This window comes from Poecilia formosa, unplaced genomic scaffold, assembly GCF_000485575.1.
Source record: "Poecilia formosa unplaced genomic scaffold, Poecilia_formosa-5.1.2 Scaffold246, whole genome shotgun sequence".
In the NCBI taxonomy this organism is placed as follows: Eukaryota; Metazoa; Chordata; class Actinopteri; order Cyprinodontiformes; family Poeciliidae; genus Poecilia; species Poecilia formosa.
The window spans coordinates 119,202-139,938 of NW_006800185.1; the positions used below are offsets into that span (position 1 = coordinate 119,202).

General features: G+C 39.2%; 2 protein-coding genes across 3 annotated transcripts; one reads left to right on the forward strand and one right to left on the reverse strand.

The window, feature by feature from the left end:
* The first annotated feature begins 243 nt into the window (after window positions 1-243).
* mapda (N6-Methyl-AMP deaminase) lies at window positions 244-5,161 on the forward strand. Its single transcript, XM_007569791.2, has 10 exons — window positions 244-377; window positions 516-646; window positions 1,446-1,506; window positions 1,594-1,681; window positions 1,774-1,855; window positions 2,475-2,601; window positions 3,402-3,482; window positions 3,555-3,693; window positions 3,771-3,871; window positions 4,874-5,161. Exons 1-10 carry the CDS (start codon window positions 336-338, stop codon window positions 5,081-5,083), a joined length of 1,062 nt encoding a protein of 353 aa, XP_007569853.1. The 5' UTR covers window positions 244-335; the 3' UTR covers window positions 5,084-5,161.
* Window positions 5,162-5,735: 574 nt separating this feature from the next.
* nat10 (N-acetyltransferase 10) lies at window positions 5,736-20,373 on the reverse strand. Of its 2 annotated transcripts, XM_007569792.2 has the most exons (29): window positions 20,263-20,373; window positions 20,038-20,158; window positions 19,867-19,958; window positions 19,616-19,787; window positions 18,850-18,972; window positions 18,715-18,776; window positions 18,520-18,634; window positions 17,267-17,374; window positions 15,886-16,019; window positions 15,717-15,810; window positions 15,547-15,645; window positions 15,329-15,465; window positions 14,008-14,132; window positions 13,743-13,893; window positions 12,847-12,943; window positions 12,649-12,765; window positions 11,663-11,764; window positions 11,266-11,340; window positions 10,391-10,507; window positions 10,174-10,307; window positions 9,669-9,717; window positions 9,504-9,600; window positions 8,033-8,140; window positions 7,782-7,954; window positions 7,588-7,707; window positions 7,407-7,505; window positions 6,289-6,362; window positions 6,130-6,210; window positions 5,920-6,052 (listed from the first exon to the last, which is right to left on the reverse strand). In XM_007569792.2, exons 2-29 carry the CDS (start codon window positions 20,149-20,151, stop codon window positions 5,920-5,922), a joined length of 3,102 nt encoding a protein of 1,033 aa, XP_007569854.1. In that variant the 5' UTR covers window positions 20,152-20,158; window positions 20,263-20,373. The 2 variants fall into 2 exon arrangements, with proteins under 2 accessions (XP_016536058.1, XP_007569854.1); XM_016680572.1 differs by lacking the exon at window positions 20,263-20,373 and having other exon boundaries at window positions 5,736-6,052; window positions 20,038-20,151.
* Window positions 20,374-20,737: the final 364 nt, after the last annotated feature.

Consider the following 20,737-nt stretch of genomic DNA (forward strand, 5'->3'; position numbering starts at 1 on the left):
AAAGTATTACAGTAAGGAGATAAAACAGAAACATGAACTACATTTTCTCTACTTCTGTTAAGCTAGAAGCATTTAATCGTGAGACTTTATTTTCTGCAACTATGCAGAATATTATTACATTACATTTTATTTAATATAGTTTTCTTAAACAGAGTTAATGATTTCCGAAAGGACGAATAAAAAAAATGGAGGGGATTCGCTGAGGGACCCGGAACTGAGCTGCGGAATGAGGGAAGGATTTCTTTGTTGCACGAGGTGCATCGCGAAAACGTGCACTGAAAATATCGACAGGAATAGTTGGAGACTGAGACACCGGCTGTGATTTTACTGTGAGGATGGACGATAACGCTGAGTTTTATAAGGATCTACCGAAAGTGGTAAGGAAACTCTGTAATGTTGTTGTGTTTTACGAGAAGAAGAAGAAAAATGTTTTGGGAGGAGCTGATGAGGAAAAACAGCAGGAGTGTGTTATTTGCTTTTAAAACGCTAACATCAGCGTTTTGATGTGTGAACAGGAGCTTCATGCTCACCTGAACGGATCGGTGAGCGTCCAGACCATGGAGAAGCTCATCCGGCGGAAACCGCACCTCAACATTGAACACAGCATGACGGCCATCGGAAAAGGCCAGCGGAGGACGCTGGACGAGTAAGGAATTTTCTAGAAAAATTTGGGAATTCTCCGGGCTCAGAAAGTCGAAAATTTGCGAGAAAAACTCGGACTCGAAAAGTCAAACATTTGCGTGAAAAAAGGAATCAGAAATCTCGAAATTATTCTCAGAAAGGAAAGCTTGTAGAAAAAACTTGGACATTTCTGAAATCCGAAAGTCTCACATTTTTAACTTTTGAAACACAGAAAATTTCCAAAAGTCGAAAATATTCGACTTTACAAGCCCAGGAAACGTCCAGGCTCTTTTCTAGAAAATTTGTAATTTTAATCTCAAAATTAATTAATAAGATTTGAGATTAAATATTTTCAAGCTTTTTTTCTGGAAAATTTCTGAGATTAATCTCAACATTTCTATTTTTTTACTTGACATTTTTTACGTTTGGAGCTCATGAATTTTCATGTTTTTTTCTAGAAAATCTCTGAGATTAACTAAAAACATTCACAGTTTTTTGGTGAAAATTTGCTCCTCCTTTTGTTCTTCTCTACACTGGCCCTTATACTGCATACACACTAACCACAACAGGAGGTTAATATAACAGATCTCACACTTGATTGATTAAAAAATTATTTTATCTCTGATAAAAGGGGCTGCACTGCTTGCTGGGGTAAATATGTGCTGATTATAATCATTATGATCAAGGTTAGTTTGGTTTGATCATGGGTTATATGCTATAATACCTGTTTTTTGTGACGTTGAGAATCTAAAGTCGTGTAAAATTGTTATTCATTATCTCATTCTACAACATCAGTTTTCTACCTTTTACTTCCATGTTTGCAGATGTTTTGAGGTCTTCAAAGTAATCCACAAACTGGTGGACACAGAGGAGGACATCCTGATGGTGAGCACGGATCTTCAGTAAAACAACTTTTATTTAAAATACATTTTCCAGATTTCCACTCACAGATTTTTTTTATTTTTAATCAAGGTGGCGACAGATGTTATTAAAGAGTTTGCAGCTGATAATGTCAAATATCTTGAGCTCAGAAGCACACCGAGGGAAGAGAATCACACTGGTGCAAATCTTAAAGACGGATTCAGAAACTTTGGCATAATGTTTCACTGCTTAGAATCTAACTTTGGTTTATGATGCGTTTTTTTATTGCAGGACTAACAAAAAAGAGTTACATTGAGACAGTCATTGAAGCCATTCAGCAGTGTAAAAACGAGGGAGTGGACATAGACGTCAGGTAGATGTTCACCGCTTTCATGTTATTATTAATAGGACTGAAACAATTAATTGTAATAAATCGATTATTGAAGTAATTGTGAATTAATCTAGTAAGTGTAATTCTCCAATATAATATAATATAATCAATTCTCCAATATAAGCGATTAATCTGAGCACAGACTCAAAAAATTTAATTTGTGGAAAGATCAACAGTCAGAGCAGAAGTTAAACCAAATCTATACAAAAAATAAACATTTTGTATTTAAGATAAAACACTTTGTCTGGAAATATGTTCCGCAAATAATTGTACAAATAATTAAGTGTTCACTAAATGAGTGCTATGTTGTGGCTTTTTAGCCAATAAAATGTTTATTTTTTATTTATTTTAAAATATTTATTTGAGTCTCTTAATTTATGAATAATATTATATAAGGTAAGGTCATTTTATTTATATAGCACATTTTCAGCAACAATGCAATTCAAAGTGTATAAAAAGGCTTAAGTTGTTAATGCAGAATGTGGCAATTGTTTGAATCTGATTAATCACCAGAATAATCAATTACTAAAATAATTGTTAGTTACAGCCCTAATTGTTAATAACAGATCTGCTTTGACACTAAACATCATTTATCTGTCAGGTTTTTGGTGGCCATCGATCGCAGAAATGGCGCAGAGGTTGCTATGGAGACGGTGAAGCTGGCTGAAGAGTTCATGTTGTCGTCTGGAGGTTTGGTGGTGGGAATCGACCTCAGCGGAGACCCAACGGTTTGTGAAGCACTAGACTTTGCGTTTTTGCAGTGTAATGTTAACTTTGCAAAAACACAAAATCTCTCCAAGTATTATTGTTCAAGTTTCTAGTAAAAATGTCTTAGCTCACTTGAAATGAGACAAAACTAAGTTATAAGAAGATGTATTATTATAAGTTAAATAATCTGCTAGTAGAAGTAGTATTTTATAAATAGTTTTAAGGAATTATTTACTTAAAACGAGCTAAAAAGTACAGAAAAGTTACTTGTAAGTTACTTTTATCTTAATTCATGTGATATTTGCACCAGAAACTAGATAAAAACACTTGGTAAGATTTTGTGTGTTTGCAGAGTGAGGACAAATGTTCAATGAGATAATTGATGTATTATTTTTGTGCTAAGCTTCAGAAACAACAGCCATGTTTACTGTTTGGAAATAACAATTTGTTGTTAAGAAGATGATGTAACTTTTGGTTATTAAAAATGTTACATCTAACCTTGGCTAAGGGAAGGCAGGAATAAGCTTGGCTTCAGCCTATCCTCTTGGTAAATTAAGGGTTTCTTTAGTTTTTTTTTGTTCTTTCCTGTGTTTAATGTGGACAATGTACCAAAATAAAGTGATTGATTGATTGAAATACATCAGTATTTAATAGATAAAAATAAAATCCTAAATTGGATATTTTGTAAAAAAAAAAAAAAAAGGTTAAGTGCACCGTAATCCCTAGTCAGATAATAAACCTTCGTATTTACTTTGTTTTCATCATGTGTGTGTTTTGGATTCTGTTAGCATCCACATGCTAATGAAGCTTTCGTCTAAAGGTGGGAGACGGCCGCTGTCTTCTTCCCGCTCTGCAGAGAGCCAGGAACTCCGGGCTGAAGCTGTCGCTGCACATGTCGGAAGTAGGTCTCATCATTTAATTTATTCGGACTAGTTGTGCAACAGAGCCGTTACTGGAACCAAACTGGTTGCAGGTTCCCTCCCAGCTGGAGGAGTCCGAGTTGCTGCTGAACCTTCCTCCTGACCGGATCGGTCACGGAACCTTCCTGCATCCGGAGATGGGCGGTTCTCAGTCCCTCGTAGACCGAGCTGTGAAAGGCAGGATTCCTCTGGGTAAGACTGAACCGAGATCAAGAGAACGACTCTCAGCTGATAATATTCTGATTTCATTCTTCCTCGTTTGCTTGTAGAGATTTGCTTGACGTCAAACGTCAAAGGACAAACGGTGCCGAGTTACTCCCAACACCACTTAAGATACTGGTACCAGCTGGGTCACCCCTGTGTCATTTGCGTAAGTTTCCCCTCTTGGAGTAACTAATTACAATAAAACTACAGTATTTTTCGGACTACAAGCCGCTACTTTTTTCCCCACACTTTGAACCATTGAACCATGCGGCTAATAGCCCAGTGCGGCTTTTCTGTGTATTTTTCTTCAACCACCAGGGGGCACTTTAACAGGAATTGAATCATTGGAAGTCAAAATTGGAAATCAAAGAAGAAAGCACTAATTTTCATTTAGAAGAAGCACATGCTAGCTGCATGTACAACGGAGAAATGTTTTCAAACTCATATGATCCAGCTTCTACGTTAAAGGCTACCAATCTGTACTGCCAGATCGATGGCCGTTGAACGTAAGTTTGGTGTGAACGAATCCATGGTTCAATGTTGATGACGCAGAGCTGCGTCCTTGAGAGCAGCGGATATATCAGCGGCTTTTATATATATATATATATATATATATATGTATATATATATACTTTCCAGTTTGTTTTTTTTTTGTAGGTGCGGCTTACAGTAAGGAGCGCTTTATAGTCCGGAAAATACAGTATATATTTTTAATTTAGTGGCACTATTCATAGATAGATGCCTTTTATATCCACTTCCTTCTTGTTTTGAAATTTTACAGCAGTAGTGTCCAAATGTTTTGCTGTGTGAGCCAAAATGTCTCAGTTAAAAACACGTTTGGCCTCAAAAATTAGTTTAAAATGCATAAAAGAATTCTGAGTTAAAAAGAAAAAACAATGTTTTATAACAGGATTGTAGTCAGGTTTATGTTGAAATGAATTTATAGACCTTTGTAGATCCAAAACATAAAAAGGGTCTCACCTTTTTAAATGAAAGGTCCACTGTTATCCTACTTGTTGGAATAAAAGAAAAACTTGGTGGGGAAAAAAGTGACTATTAAAAGTGTGAAATGTGCCTTTAGTCCTAATTTCAACCATCTGAGTAAATTCATTCCTATGGCTTTAAATTGTGACGCAGCTAAGAAAGTGATGGTTTTGTTGCGTTCCAGACGGATGATAAGGGAGTCTTCTGTACGGACTTGTCTCAGGAGTATCAGCTGGCTGCGTCCACCTTCGGTCTGCGTCCCGACGCGGTGTGGACGCTGTCGGAGCGCGCGGTGGACTGCATCTTCGCAGGAGACGAAGTGAAGCAGCAGCTCAGACAGAAGTGGACTGAATTAAAGCCTGGGTTGCTGCAGGGAGCCCAGCTGCAGGCTTAGAGATTTTACACTGCAAAAACTAAATTTTACCAAGTATTTTTAGTTTAGTTTAAAGTGCAAACGTCTTGGTTAACTTGAAATAAGACAAAACTTACAAGTAACTTTTCAACAAGATAAAGTACTAGTTCTACTGGCAGATTATTTCACGTACAACAAAACATTTTTCCCATAAGTGACATAATCTGCCAGTGGCACCAGATCCTAAAGAGGCAGGATTATGTAAAATCAGCTCGGCTCCTTCAGACTAGCCAGCAGCAATTAGCAAACACCTGGCAGAACTGCTGAGCTGATAGCAGATACTTAAAAGGTTAATAGAGGAGCCATGATGTGATGACTTAATGAAGGCGGAGCTTCAGAAAGAGCAGGAGTTTTTAAAGAGACGGAGGAGGTAAATTACTAAATACATTTTTTAAAGTCATATTAGTTAATTACTTGATTATGTCACAAAATGATACTATGTGGCCAGAAAATACATAATACTCCAACTTTTTAAAAAATTATTAACTTAAAACAAGCTCCTAAATATGCTGTAAAGTTGCTTGTAAGTTTTGTCTTATTTCAGGTGAACTAAGCTGTTTGCACTGGAAACCCGAACAAAAATACTTGGTAAGATTTAGTTTTTTGCAGTGTGCTGAAATCCGAAACAAAACTGTAAAATATAAAATGTTTAACACATTGAGGCAAAGTGTTATTTTAGCTGTTTTACAGCGTTGTACAGGTTCCTCATGCAAAGTGTGGAAATGAAGTCAATAAGGAGCAGAAATAAAATAAAAAATGAATTTTTATGCATCTATGAGTCCAAAGACGAATCGTGTGCAGTCCGACTCTGCAGGTTTTTATGCCTTCTTTCCAAATTTTCCATGTTTGTCTTTGCTTTTCTTAAATTTTCCGTGTTTCATTTCCTTCCTCTGCTTCCCGTCGCCGTTGCTCGTTACAACGTTTTCTCCTTCCCATTTCCTCTTCTTGTCGCTGTGGGAAAAAGCAGCACGATTACCACTGAGCCCCTAAAACAAGCAGACAGCGGCGTTTTCCTGGCGATGCTGCACCTTTTGATGCTGACGACCGCCGTGCTCCCCGCTTTCTTCAGCACCTGGTCCCACTCCTCATCGTCTCCACGGATCTTGTACCTGGAAACACAAAGGAAGTCGTTGGCAACGCAGCAAACCGAGTTTTCGTTCCAGTGATGCGTCGACCCAAACACTCACTCTTCTAGCTCCATTTCCTTCACTTTCTCCAGATCCTTCTTGTGCCGCTCCTCAAACTCTTTGGCAGCTTCACTCTATGAATCCGGAGACACGACAGTCAGTTTCTGCTTCAGACACAAACTAACAGTGTGATATGATCTCCTGTTTAAAATGAGGAATTTACTTAAAAAACTAAATGTTTTATGATAAAGGAGCATCTTAATATCTCCAGAAAACTTGATAATCCAACTGGCTTTGTGTGAAAAAATGTTACAAATTCACAAGAAATGTGAAAAAATCTGTAATCAGGAGATATTATTGAAAATATCTAAACACCAATTATAAAATCTTTACACAGTAAGACACATAAAAGTAAATTAAAAATGTTATAAAAAAGACAATAATAAATAAGCATACTAACAATAATCAATTATCCACATAATTAACATAAACCAGATCATTTCCAATCTTAGTATTTTTTGATGAACAATTTTGTTCACAGAAACATCAAAACCTGTTTTATTTATTGTATTTGGTTGTGTTTTATCTTGGACATTTAAAATGTCTTCCAGTTTTAGTGTTTTTTACAAAAAGAAAGTTCACTGGTCTGTCAGAGAAAATTTGTATCAATATGCCAATAATATCAATACGTTAATATTGTTTATCGCAGTAATTACCAGGACAATTAATCATTCAGCAAACATGACAGGAATAAGCATATTGAATTATAAGTAATATAATATAAAATTAGGCAATTAATAACATTAATTTCATTTCTAAATATTGGAAATGGGAAAACCTTATAAAAAGATCACGGTTTTTGTTGTCGCATTTACATTTATTTACTTTCGCTCTTTTTCACTTAATAATAATTCAAATTAGAAAACAACTGCAGAGAAAAAAGGTAAAAGTTTATCCTAAACCACGTGTTCATTGTTTTTGTTGTATCCAGATTAGTATAAACCTCGTTTGTTTGGTTATCTTATCCTTGTTGCTGTTATTCGTTCTATTATCCGGTTGTTTATTTTGTAGGTAAAATAAACAACCCTTTTAGCTTTTTGTTGGTCTGTAGTGTTTGCTGTATAAACGCTAATTGGTGAATTTAAAACCCGAACATTTGCATCACTCAGTTCTCATACCAGATCTTCATTGAGGCTTCTGACAGTCGGCTCCATGCTGACGTCTTTAGTTTCCACCATTTCAGCTTCGATTGCCTTTTCCTGGATGCTGGTGAAAACCTGCAGCGGGGTCAAAGGTTAACATGTTGCTTTAGTGCAACATCTTTATTTAAATCTGACAAAATAATCAGGAGAAACTCACCTGCACGAATTTCCGGATGAGACGGTTAAAGAGCCCCATGAGCTGCGAGCTCGGCAGCTCGATTTCTTTCTCCAGCTGATCCACGGGTTTGTGCTGCAGACCGATTCCCAGCAGCAGCGCCTGGACAGGAAGAGTCAGCCAATCAGCATCCGGTTCATCGCAAACGAGACCCGCTGAAGTCAGGATGAACCTACACACTGCGCTGCCGAGAGGGAGACGTCACCCAGCTGCTTGAGGAAGAAGATGCGCGCCACAGTGGGGATCAGGTCCATGACCAGGTGGTAGTCCACCATGCTCCTGGAGTACAGCTCCAGGCGCTTCAGGTCGTACGGCGTGAAGTGGGCCGCCAGCTCGGCGCTGCTGAGAGCTGGTGGAGATTTACACAAATCAGGCGAGCCGGAGCCGAAACCCGAGATTTAACTTTTTATTTTTAAAAACGTCTTACAGGCGGCCTCCTCTTTCAGCTTCTTATTCTGCAGGATGCTGAGCGCCAGGCTGGGGTGGAAGCTGCTGAACTGGTAGGAGAGCAGCGACAGGAAGCGTCGGCGGAAATCTGAGGAGGGAACAGGAGGGAACAAGGAGGGAACGATCAGGAGGAGGGAACGATCAGGTGGAGGGAACAAGGAGGGAACGATCAGGAGGAGGGAACGATCAGGAGGAGGGAACAAGGAGGGAACGATCAGGAGGAGGGAACGATCAGGTGGAGGGAACAAGGAGGGAATGATCAGGAGGAGGGAACGATCAGGAGGAGGGAACAAGGAGGGAACAAGGAGGGAACGATCAGGAGGAGGGAACAAGGAGGGAACAAGGAGGGAACGATCAGGAGGAGGGAACGATCAGGAGGAGGGAACGATCAGGAGGAGGGAACGATCAGGAGGAGGGAACGACCAGGAGGAGGGAACGACCAGGAGGAGGGAACGATCAGGAGGAGGGAACGATCAGGTGGAGCGCAGAGGGAATCAGACCAGCTCTTCGGGTCGCACCGCTTAGGGCTGCGATCTCTCAATAGGAAAATACCCAAATGCGACTCAGTCGACTTTTTTCACAGCGATCTGAACGGCACTGTTGCCGTCTGTTCACCCAAAAGAAAAAATCTGATTTGTGCCAAACTGCAAAAACACAAAATCTCACCAAGGATCTATGTTCTAGTTTCTTTTACAAATATCTTAGTAAACTTGAAGTAAGACAAACTAACTTACAAGTAACTTTTCAGGAAGACATGAGCTTGTTTTAAGTTAATAAATCCTTAATATTAATGAAAAATTATTTAGCTCATAAGACATTTCCCCATGTTGTCAGTAAATTTATCTGCCTAGATAAACTAGAACTTTTTCATTAATATTAAGGAATTATTTACAAAAAGAACAAGTTCCTACAAAGTTACTTTTAACTTTGTAGGAACTTGTAATAAAATATTTGCACAAAAAACTAGACCAAAAATACTTTTTTGTGTGTTTTTGCATATGTGAAACTAATGCAGATGAATATCAGATTATTTTCAAAGTGTCTTCTGTCTGAACGGACATGTTTCATTTTATCCGGCTCTTTTATGTGAAACGCGTCAATTCTGCACCAGAAAAAAGCCAGATGTGATAAATCAGGATGTAAACAATGGCTGGAAATTATGATTATGAACTTATGAAAGGAATCACTAAAGTGCATCACAAGCCCACCTCTCTTCCCTAAAGAAGTTGCAATCAGTGCTCCACAAAAGGAAGTTTCTATTTTTCATGCTTTCTTTTTATTCGCTTCCTTCAACTTCTATGGCTGAACAAACTTTAAAATGGAACCATAGATGGAGGCGTCCATTATTATTTCTGTAAACAACCCTCTGCACACAGATTTGATTGGCCTTAATTAGTCGTATAAACATTAAAAAAAAACTATGCATGAAAACCAAACAAATCCACTTTCACCTTTCCAGAAGGCGGCGAGCCACAAGCTCTGCTGCGAAGCCTCGTCCGTGTTCAGCTCCTTCAGCATCACGCAGGAATGCTCCCCTGTCAGCTCGTTCTGAGCCAAACAGAACATGTCAGAAATAAAACTCAAACACTAAACAGTCGTCTGATATCAGCACTTACAGGTGTTTGCCTTAAATAGACTGGAGTGTAACCGGCTTTCTTCCAGAACCTGCAAGACACCAAACAGTTTAACACATTTAAGTCTGAAAATATGCTTCAGGGTTTGTTTGTTTTTCGTAGATGAAGCCACTGCAGGTAGGAAAAAACAGGACTAAACGTATGCCCAAAAATGTTTAGATTCTCTAAAATAATCTAGAAAAAAACTTTTAAATTTTTCTAGATTAATGTGAGTCTGAAAACTTTCAATTTTTGAAATTTCCGAAAGACAAATATTTTCAAACTCAGAAATTTCCAAGTATTTTCTAGGAAATTTGAGATTGAGCTCAAAATTTCAGATTTTTTTTCCCTAGGAAATGTTCAACATTTCAAACTCAGAAATGTCCTTGTTTTTCTATAAAATTACTGAGATTTATCTCAAAATGTTTGAGAATTACTCATAAATGTACTACTTTTTTTTAGTTTTTTTTAACCTATGACGCTGATACTGTGTTGTTTTTCCCCTCACTTGAGCAGCTGCGCCGTCAGTCCGTAGGAAACTCCTAAATAGTCCAGCCTCTCAGCTCTTCTCTCGCTGAGCTTCAGCAGCAGAGGAGGAAGCTCCTTCCGAGGAGTCACCACCTCCTCCAGCAGGCTGACCGCCTGAAAAACAAAAAACATTTATTCACCTTTAACCAGAACATGAAGGGAAACCGTCAGACTGTGGCTGGAATCGATTTACTGACTTCGCTGCTGACGGAGGCGATCTGTGTGTGAGCTGGTTGGACGCTCTCGTCCATGGTGGGAAACTTCCCCTCGTAGTACATCTGCAGCTGCTGCAGAGCTCTGGAGCCGTAGCCCATCTGTCGGACAGACGCAGCTTAGTAATTATTATAAAAAGGAAGAAAAAAAATCACATTTTGGACGTTTTTTTAAACCTGCATTTGCTTCTAAAAACAGCGCTTGAAAAAAAAAAAAAAAAAAAACATCCAGTAACTTTTTGGCAATAAGTTCATGTTTTTTGGTGTCTGGTAAACGAGCCGTTTCAAAAACCTTTAGATTGTTAAGTCAGAATTACTTAAAACGGTTGCCTAGCAACTGCAGCCCAGCCCAGCCCGTTGCCTAGCAACCCACTCAGAGTTCCAGGGCTTTCAGTCAGTTGGTTTAAAAAAGGAAGGACTCAGCGTTTAGATAATGGAAATATAAAGGTTTCACAAAGACTTTCCCATGTTATAAGTGAAACAATCTGTGTGTTTAGATCTTTTTCATCAATATTAAGGAATTATTAATGTAAAATAAGCTCAATTTCTTGCTGAAAAGTTACTTGTAAGTTAGTTTTGTCTTGTTTCAAGTGTGCCAAGATATTTGCACTAAAACTAGACCAAAGACAATTGGTAAGATTTGATGATTTTGCAGTGGGAAAAAAACACAGAAGCATATTTGTGTTGCATTTGCCTGCTGTGTGAAGGTAGATGGTTGCTCTTCACTTTGATTTATAGCAACAACAAAAAAACACAGCTATAAAAAAGTCAGGCGCCTGACAGATGCAGCTGCAGCTTTTCACCACCATGAATTATGAACACACACTCAGAGCTCAGAGCAGGTCTGCAGCGGCTCTCACCCCTTGGTAGTCTGGATTGACCGCGATGCGCACCACTCTGCCTCCAGACAGGCTGCCAAAGTCTGCGTCCTGAAACTGTGTTGGGACAAAGGAACAAGTCATCAGCTGACAAGAGAAACACACTCACTGGGTGTGTGTGTGTGTGTGTGTACCAGGTTTTATATCCTTATGGGAACCTATTTCTGTCTACAATGTGGGGTTATGGGGACCATTGCTCCTTGTGGGGACATTTTCTTGGTCCCCATGAGGGAAATTATTGTTTAGGGTTAGTGGTTCGGCCTGTGATGGTTAAGTTTAGGGTTAGGCTGTAGAAATGAATGGAAGTCAACGTGAAGTCCCTACAAGTGATGAAAACACAACTGCGTGTTTGTGTGTGTGTGTGTGTGTGTGCGTGTACCTGTTCTGATACAGTCCAGGGGATCAGATCTCCTGAGGCCTTCTTCCCTCTGGACAGACTGTTGAGGATGGACTGCCTGGAAATTTCTCCTTCAAGACAAACCTTAAGAACCAGACAAACAAGAATCTGTTTTCTCTCCAAAGTTACCCACTTCATAATGACTTAGATGAATTTTAGGTCCATCACATTCATACGACTTTAAAGTAATAATGTGCAGCAAAATCAGACGCTGAAACTAAAACTGAGGTCTTTGCTGTTTGTGAGTCACAAGCTGCCAACCGGAAGGAGATGAAGATGTGACGCGGATTTTGTGTCCTGAAGTCATCTTCATGGTTAGCGTTGATTTTTTTAACGCGGTTTAGTCATCTTCTGCTGATTCTTTGTGTTTAGTAGTTTAGCATTAGCATCTGCTGTATTTTTAACATGTTTAGTTGTTTAGCATTAGCATCTGCTGTATTTTTAACATGTTTAGTGGCTTAGCATTAGCATCTGCTGTATTTTTAACATGTTTAGTGGCTTAGCATTAGCATCTGCTGTATTTTTAACATGTTTAGTGGTTTAGCATTAGCATCTGCTGTATTTTTAACATGTTCAGTGGTTTAGCATTAGCATCTGCTGTATTTTTATTTTATTTTTGCAATATGTCCACCAGAAAAAGGAAGCTGTATCTCATTTCTGTGGTTCAACATATTTAGGCTACAATTTGACACCAAAAACATGAATTTAATTGCCAATTTTAGTGCAAAGATTAACTTCCATGTCAGCCATCTTGAAAAAAAGTCAGTAAATATGATTTCATGTGTGATTTGACACCAAAAGTATTATCTGTGATGAATACAGCCAAATTTAGTGCAGAAATAAACATTTTTTTGATGACCACGGCAGCCATCTTTAATTTTTTTTCCCCCCTAGCAAGTTCCTGGGTGCATCTGTGCCAATTTGGGTTTTTGTATCGGCATGTGAAGGATTCTGCTGCTCTGTCCCACCTGAACGACGGCGAGGACTTCGGGGAGAGAGTTCTGGGTGGGCGGGACGGGCGGGAGCAGGCAGAAGAGGTGATGGGCCGGAGCGTCCGACAGCAGCTGCAGGTCGTTGGGGGAATTCTGCAGCGGCAGAAAAAACCAGGTCAGCAAAAAGAAAAGGACACAAAAGACGACGTGTTGATTTTCAGAGCGAAATGTCACCTTATAGTGCGACGCCACGTAGAGAGCCATCAGCCTCTGCAGAAACGCCTCGGATGCCTTGTGGTAGCAGAACAGCGTGTCTCTGTTTACGTAATACCTGAACGGCGTTCGCTGAGGAGAAATGCTGGAACATCTGGGGAACATTTCACTAAATTCACAAAGTAAAATAATCCGTAGAACATTAAAGGTTTAAATTATGACTTTTTATTTGTTTTTCTACTCTGATCTTCTGGATCTACTGTCCTGCATGTTTTAGGTGTTTCCCTGCTGCTGCTACAAACCCGACCAACGATGTTATTATTTACTAAAACTAACAAAATAACAACAACTAAAAGTGATAAAACACTTTTGTTTTATCACTTTTGGTGAAAAACTATAACTAATTGAAACTACATGGGCATTACTGAAACTAAAACACTAAAATTATAGATATAATAGCCTTCATTTTTGTGTTTATGAAACTATTTCAGCCTTTTGAATTGATGTGATCTTAAAAACTAACAAAAACTAAAACTAACCGAATCAGACAAAAAGTCACGACGAAATAAACTAAACTGTAATGAAAAACCCAAAGTTATTGTGACCCAGAACCCAACATAAGTGGCTTCTGCAGCAGCAAACAGCAGCAATGCACCTCTGATCAATGCCTGATCAATATAAATAAATATTCTGATGAGGTAGTTTAGTGCATCATAAAGTTCTGCCCATGCATCTGATAAATCAGGCAGGACTTTCTATTATTTCTGATATTTGCAATTCTTTAGCAGATGTTCAACGTTTTGCGGTGGAAAATCGTTACTGCGATACGTTTTATTTCCGAGGAGTGTTAGTAAATGTAAAAGGTGCTTAAATTATATTTTAAAATTTAAAACGAATTGGTTGAAAATGAAGGATACAGGTCGCAGACCTGTGGCAGCGGGCAGCCAGAAATGAGTCTGGGAATGTTGAGGCAGTCCAGACACAGCAGCTCATTCAGCCACTTCTCCACGGCGTCACCTGCGCCGTACCGAATGGACTCATGCAGAGAAACCTCGTGTAGAGTCCGAGCTGCGCACAGCAAGACACGACGACAAGAGACGACGACAAGAGACGACGACAAGAGACGGTCAAACTAAACTCTGCTTGAGGAGGGAGGAGAGCAGTGAGAGGATAAAGGAGAACCTGCTGCCAGCCTCGCTGTGTTTGTGTTCCTGTTCTCTGCAGAACGGTTCTGCTGACTGTCGGCGCTCTGCTGCCTCAGCTGCTGGATCAGTTTGAGAGAAAGAGAGCGGCCGGTGCCTTCGTAGCTGCAGAGGAAGCACAAACACTTCAGATCTCAGTGGCACGTTGATAACAGCCAGAAGCTTCTGTGCATTTCATTAAGACTCCATGTTAGCTCAACACAAACTGCTGCAAAGTGGGAGAAGCAACAAAATGCAGGAAGACGATGAGAAAAGGGATGAAGAATAAAACCTACAGCTGCACTGATAGCAGTTTTCTTACCAATCTTTAAAAAAGATCGATACGTCTTATAATCCCATCATGAGAAATTTTATGGAACTTATGTAGTAAATATAAAATACGTAATTCTTATGAATTTAGTCCATCGCCATGTGTTTTATAAAGGCAGGACTTTCTGTTATTAGGCTGTTAGACATCTGCAGACTGACAGATGTTTCACATGCAACTATCGGCCAAAATCAAAGACATGGAGGCCGACCAGTCGGTGGACCCAATAATAACAACATGATCTATAAAACTGTGGCAAAAGACTGAAGACCTGGAGGAAACGCTAAACACACAGCTGCAGCTTTCATGAAATGGTTCAAATAAAAATGAAATCCATGTGGCCTAGTCAAAGTCCAGACCCAAGTCCAGTTGAGAACCTGTGACAAGACCTGAAAATCCTTCCCACCCAAACTGACTAAACTTGAGATATTTCACAAAAAAACAACGAGCAAAAATTTAAATTTATAATATTGATGCTGGTAGACAACAAAGAGACGACAAATATTTTAGTTCACTTAAAATAAAACAAAACTAACTTATAAGTAACTTTACAGCAGGATATAGGAGCTTCTAACAAGACATTTTTCTCATGTTATTAGTGAAATAATCTTTCAGTGGAAGCAGAAGTTTTTCATCAATATTAAGTTATTATTATAAGTGAAATAATATGTAAACAGAACTGAAACAGATTCACATATCTTACTGAAAGGTTACCTATAAGTTAGTTTTGTCTTAAACTAAGATATTTGCACTAAAAACTAGAGCAGAAATACTTGGTAAGATTTTGTGTTTTTTGCAGTGAAAGCCGTTTGAAAACCAGACAAAACAACTTTTAACCATAAAAGACAAAATAAATCTCGGTTTGAGGCTGTAAAGTTAAAAAATGTGTTAAAGTTCCAGGGGAATTTATTGTTGCAACATTTTTTAGTCTGTCTGTCTTTTGATGCGTTAGCATCATTTTTATGCGAGCGGCGGCGGCGGCGTTCTGTCTGACCCGTTGATGGTGGAGGCCATGAAGACCAGGTAAGGCCCCAGGAGGTTTTTAACCAGAGGAAGCGGGATGGCCGCAGCCTCGTCGATGACCAGCAGCTCAGCTTGGCCCAGTTTCACCGCGTCTCCGGGATGGATGTACTGACGGACGTCACAGTGAGGATACTTTAGTTTTTATCATCATATCGGGTCGTTAAGCCGTTTAAAGTGGCTTAACGTTACCTGGATGGTCTGTCGGTGCTCTTTGAAGACGTTCACTCGCACCACTGCTTTGTTGAATTCAGGATTTAGCGACTGGATGATTTCGTAGTCCAGATGCTCCTGCAGATTAAAGCTGAGCATTTTAACCTTCTCTGATTAATCACAGGCAGGAAGATGCGGGCGGCGCCTACCTGATACTGCAGCGCATCGAAGCCTTTGAAGATGAACTCGAACATGGTGTGAAGGTTGTCGGGACTCGGCGACGTTACGAAGATGTTGGAGTAGCTGAATTAAAAGAAGCAGGCGTCAGAGATGGTGAACAGCAAAATGTTGGATATTTGGGGGGAATTTGATCTGTACCCAAACGCCACGGCGCCTGCGACCGCCAGCCCCATGGCGGCGGACTTTCCTCGGCCTCGGGCGGCGGTCAGAGCCACGGTGCTCCGCAGGGTCTTCTCTGAAACGGCCTCGATAAACTTCAGCACAGCCTTAGCCTGCAGGAACCAGAACATGTGTTACCTCAGGGCTGGAAGGTCCAATAGACGAGATTTTATCAATCAATCACATATTTAGTTTCAATTTTTAGACTTATAATTTAGATTAACTCTACGATGGAATATGAGGTCCAGCCTGGGATTTATATATTTTGATTGCAAGACAAAAAAAGTAATAAAAATACCAGAATGAAGTCGTAATATTAGAATAAAGTCATATTTCATGAGACTCCAATGCAAACAATGAAAATGAGGAATGCTGAGCATCTTGTGAAGTAATACTTTAGCATAAGTTTTCCAGATAATTATCAAATTATTAACATTAGCAGGACTTTGAAGCCATCAAGCAAACAACTGACTACACTGAAAAGAACCACACAAACTGGGCTGATCATATTATATTCTGATAACTAAGTTTTCTTCTGATTGAAACAAAGTTTTTCTTGTAACTTTAAGACATTTTTTCAGTTAAAATTGCATCTTTTTTGTTTTCTCATAATAAAACAAAAGTTCTCAGGCTGGCCCTAATATTTTCTGTCCTCTTTTTGTTTAAGAAAACAAAGCAAAAAAAGGACAAAATATTTTTAAAAAATGGATTAAAATCAGAAATCAACTCTGTCATGAAAGATGAAAGAAATCTGATAATTTCACTGCAAAAACACAAAATATTGCCAAATATTTTTGGGCTAGTTTCTAGTGCAAATATCTTAGCACACTTGAAATAAGAGAAACCAACTTAAAAGTAACTTTTTGACAAGACATACAGGCTTGTTTTAAGTCAATAATTCCTTAATACTGATGAAAAGGTTCTTATTATTAGCAGATAAATTAACTTGTAACACGGGAAAAATGTCATGTTATAAGTTAAACAATCTGCCAATTGAACAGGCACTTTTCCATCAATATTAAGGAATTATTTACTTAAACCGATTTACTTTATATCGCACTGAAAAGTTACTTTTTAGTTGGTTTCTCTTATTTCAAGTGTGCTAAGATATTTGCACTAGAAACTAAATCAAAAATACTTGGTAATATTTTGCATTTCTACAGTTTTATTTTTAAGTCGTGTCGCCTGGGTAAAGCCATCAGCGGCTCCAACAATAATTGATCAGTTTCTACTTTTTTCTACTTTCTAAGCTTCTTCGCTTTCCCTAAGACGTCAAATCTCCCGTCAGCATTCGTCATCTCTGAATTTTCCAGTGGGTTTAACAACAGTGAATGTGAAGCAGCGTGTGATCGATGCCGACCTGGTCCATGGTCCTGCAGCAGTCCACCAACACGCCGACAGGCTGCGTGTCCTGCAGAGACTCCTTCAGCTCCTTCAGCTCCTGCTCTCGAGGAGACAAACCGTCCTCCTGGACAGTGAGGACAGACTTAACCAGAAAACTGGACCTTTGTTTTGCTTTAGTGTGTGTGAAATTTATAGCGTTTCAAATACTCTGATAGAGGAATCTAGAGGTCAGATTTCAACAACAAAAGACCAGCCACTTCTGATTGATCCAACAGAAATCAATCCTGGAGAATGGGTGTCCAAACGTTTTGTAACTTGGGTCACAATTAACAAAAAAGGAAAATAATAAAGGAATAAGGGAAAAAAAAAAACAAGGAAAATTAACAGCGCGATTACAATAGGCCTTCGCAGCGCTTAGCTGCTCGGGCCTAAAAATGGAACAAATGAAAGAAAAAAGGGCAAGAATACAGATTTTTCTTACTCAAATGTTTAAATTATCGTGCAGAAATTTAAGGGTTTTGCACGTTTGCCTCACAAAAACATCCCAGTTTGTAAATGTTTTAGGTTTCAAACTTTACCTGACATGTGAGCTTTGGTTAAATGAGACTGTTGGGAGCAGGAACAATCCCAACTCACTGTTATGTACGGTGGAGAATCTGTGATGCTGTGGGACTTTTTCTTTTCTAAAGGAAATTTAAGTGGGATTTCTACCTTTTTTTTCAGTGTAAATGAATTTATTTCAAAGCTTTTTACACATTTACCAGGGCAGCAAATAAATATGTCTTGACCTACCAAAATAAAAAATCAAATAATCGCATAACAAATTAAAACAATCTCAATAATGATCTTTTTTTTCTTTTCTCTCTCTCTTTCTGCTGGTCATCAGTTTGGTGCTTTTGGTCTCAACTAGACCTTTTTATGAAGGATAATTTTGTGTACAGAAGCTTCATAATTCATTTTATTTGTCGTTTTGTTTATTTATTTTGCACATTAAAAATGTTTTCCAGTTCCAGTGTTAAAATGTTCATCAAAATTTAAAGTTCATTGATTTTTGAAAATGTTTCCTTGCATTATGGTCTCACAACAACAATAATATCATTTATCACGATAACTGCTGGGATAATTTGAAATCTAAATATGTCTGCATCAGGATATTTATCTGATTTACTTTAATTATCAGTTTAGGTTTATTCCACTCATTCCCAACTTATCTTAGTTTTGCTAAAAGAGAAAAACAAAAACAAAGTTGATTTCAAACAGTTTTGGTACCTGAGTCTTGGGAGGAACTGGCTTGATGTTCGCCATGTGGCTGGAGATCGGCAGGATGTTGAGCTGGTCGTCGATAACGACGCAGTTTTTACAAGAAGAAAGCGACAAAATGAATCTAAAAGGAAAACAGAGGGACTTATATTCCAATTTTGTTCCACTGATTGAATAAATTTAATTAAAAAAAGCAACACCGACCTCTCGTTAAATCTGCCAACGACATCCTGATGAGCCTCGGTTCTGTATCGGGAGTGGACGTCCTGCAGGGAGAGGGGAACTGTTCTCCTCCGAACTGAACTGATGAACTGACAGCAGGAGAAGCTGAAGGCTTACCATGGTCATCGTGTAGAGCTGCTTCAGAGAGTTCATCGTCCTGAGGAGAATCACCACTATGCCACCTCCTTCCACCGTCTCAATGGTTCGCGCCAGCAGGTTGGGAGTGAGCGCTTCAAAATCCTGGAGGACGAGTAAAAACACAAAAACTAAACATGGAAAGTTAAAACACATTCAACTACATCTGTAATTAATTTCCTCTTTGGGATCAATAAAGTAATTTAGCTCTTATGGGCAGGAAGGTGTCGGTGACGATACATTTTGGGAAGCCAAATTTGCGGTACCGTAATTTCCCAACACTTTGCGCTCTCCTCTGAAAGGGGAGACATTGCGCTTTCCAGCCAATATCAGGTTATTACGGTAAGTTCACTCCCACAGTTTTACTTCAGCTTAAATTTGATGAAACACTCGTCATAGACTTAAGTAAATAAGCAATGCTTAGCCTGGTGGGGACACAAGTAAAGCCTGGAGGCCTGCCAGGCTTATAAAACATTGGGGGAAACCCTGACAATCAATGAAAAATTAATCAACAATCTGATGTGTATTGATAATTTTAACAATAGTGTGTTATTGGTTTTCAGAACTGTTGACTGAATGATGTCTTTGTTTGTTTGCTTTTTTTATGTTTTTAAAGAACTTTGACCCGCCATGTTGCTGAAACGTTCAGTACAAATAAACTTGATTGATTGAAGACATGCTTGTTTTTCGGTGCGTGGATGGGTAGAGTAGCCAGAAATGGTCCTCCTGTGAGCAGAAGCAGACTCACCTGTAGGACACACATGCCGTACGTGTTTCCCAGGATCTTGTGCGTCTCGTTGTAGTAACAGTAGCGGATGTTGGTTGCAGCGACGAAGAGCTCAAACGGATCGTCCTGGTTCAGATTCAATGTTCCAGTTTTGATCTTCTTCTGCAGCTGTCTCATCCGTTTCTTCCGGTTGCTGTTTCAGAAAGACAAATCAAATCTCTACCTGCTCGTCACCGATGGCAGCTGGATGTGTGTGTGTTGTTTACACACACCTGCTGAATCCAAGGTCCTTTTTGTAGCACCAGAGGACCGACGGTCGGGCTCTGACGGCGGCTTTGGACAGCATGTGATGAAGGATCACCACCTGGATCAGAGGCAGGTTGGTTTGTGTTAACGCTGTGAAAATAAACTCTGTCGTTTCTACGGGTGTGTCGGGTTTATACCTGATCTCTCCCTCGGTCTCCCACCACCACAAACAGGGTTCGGTGTTGGAGCGCGACTCCATTCTCGATCTGGACCCGAATCCGGTTGTCTACTTTCTTGCGGATAGTCGCCATCGTACTTCTATAATCATCAGCACAACAATGATAAAAATCAATGGCTGCATTCACTCTGTCAGCAGACGAACACAAACTATTATAAAATTAAACCAGCACATTTTAAATTACCTTAAATAAAGCTCTTGGATATTTCTTTTCACTTAGTAATCTTAAGGTTTACGGCTGCATGGAGCTACATGCCGACCATGTTGATAAACTCACGTGGAGACAGTCGTTCATGAAGGACCCCTGTGTGACGTCAAAATAGTGCGACATATTCTAAAGTTTCATTTTTGTTTTCACCACGCTGGGTACAGTATAAAATGTTTTCATTTTTGGTCATAGTAATTATTACGGACACATTATCCTGACGCTTCAAGAAATGAAAAGCTACCACAAACCTCAAGCCGCAGCCTGTTGCGGGGATACGTCAGCGGGCCGCCATATTGGGAAGGGAAACAGGTATTATGTGAATGTGATATTTGGCTTTTTAAAACAAGGATTATTTAGTTGTTTATATTCTAACTTATTTAATCAAGGTCTTTATCACACTAAAGACTAAAGCAAAATGCCCTTTTCCGTTAATTTGGATAAAATGCTAGAA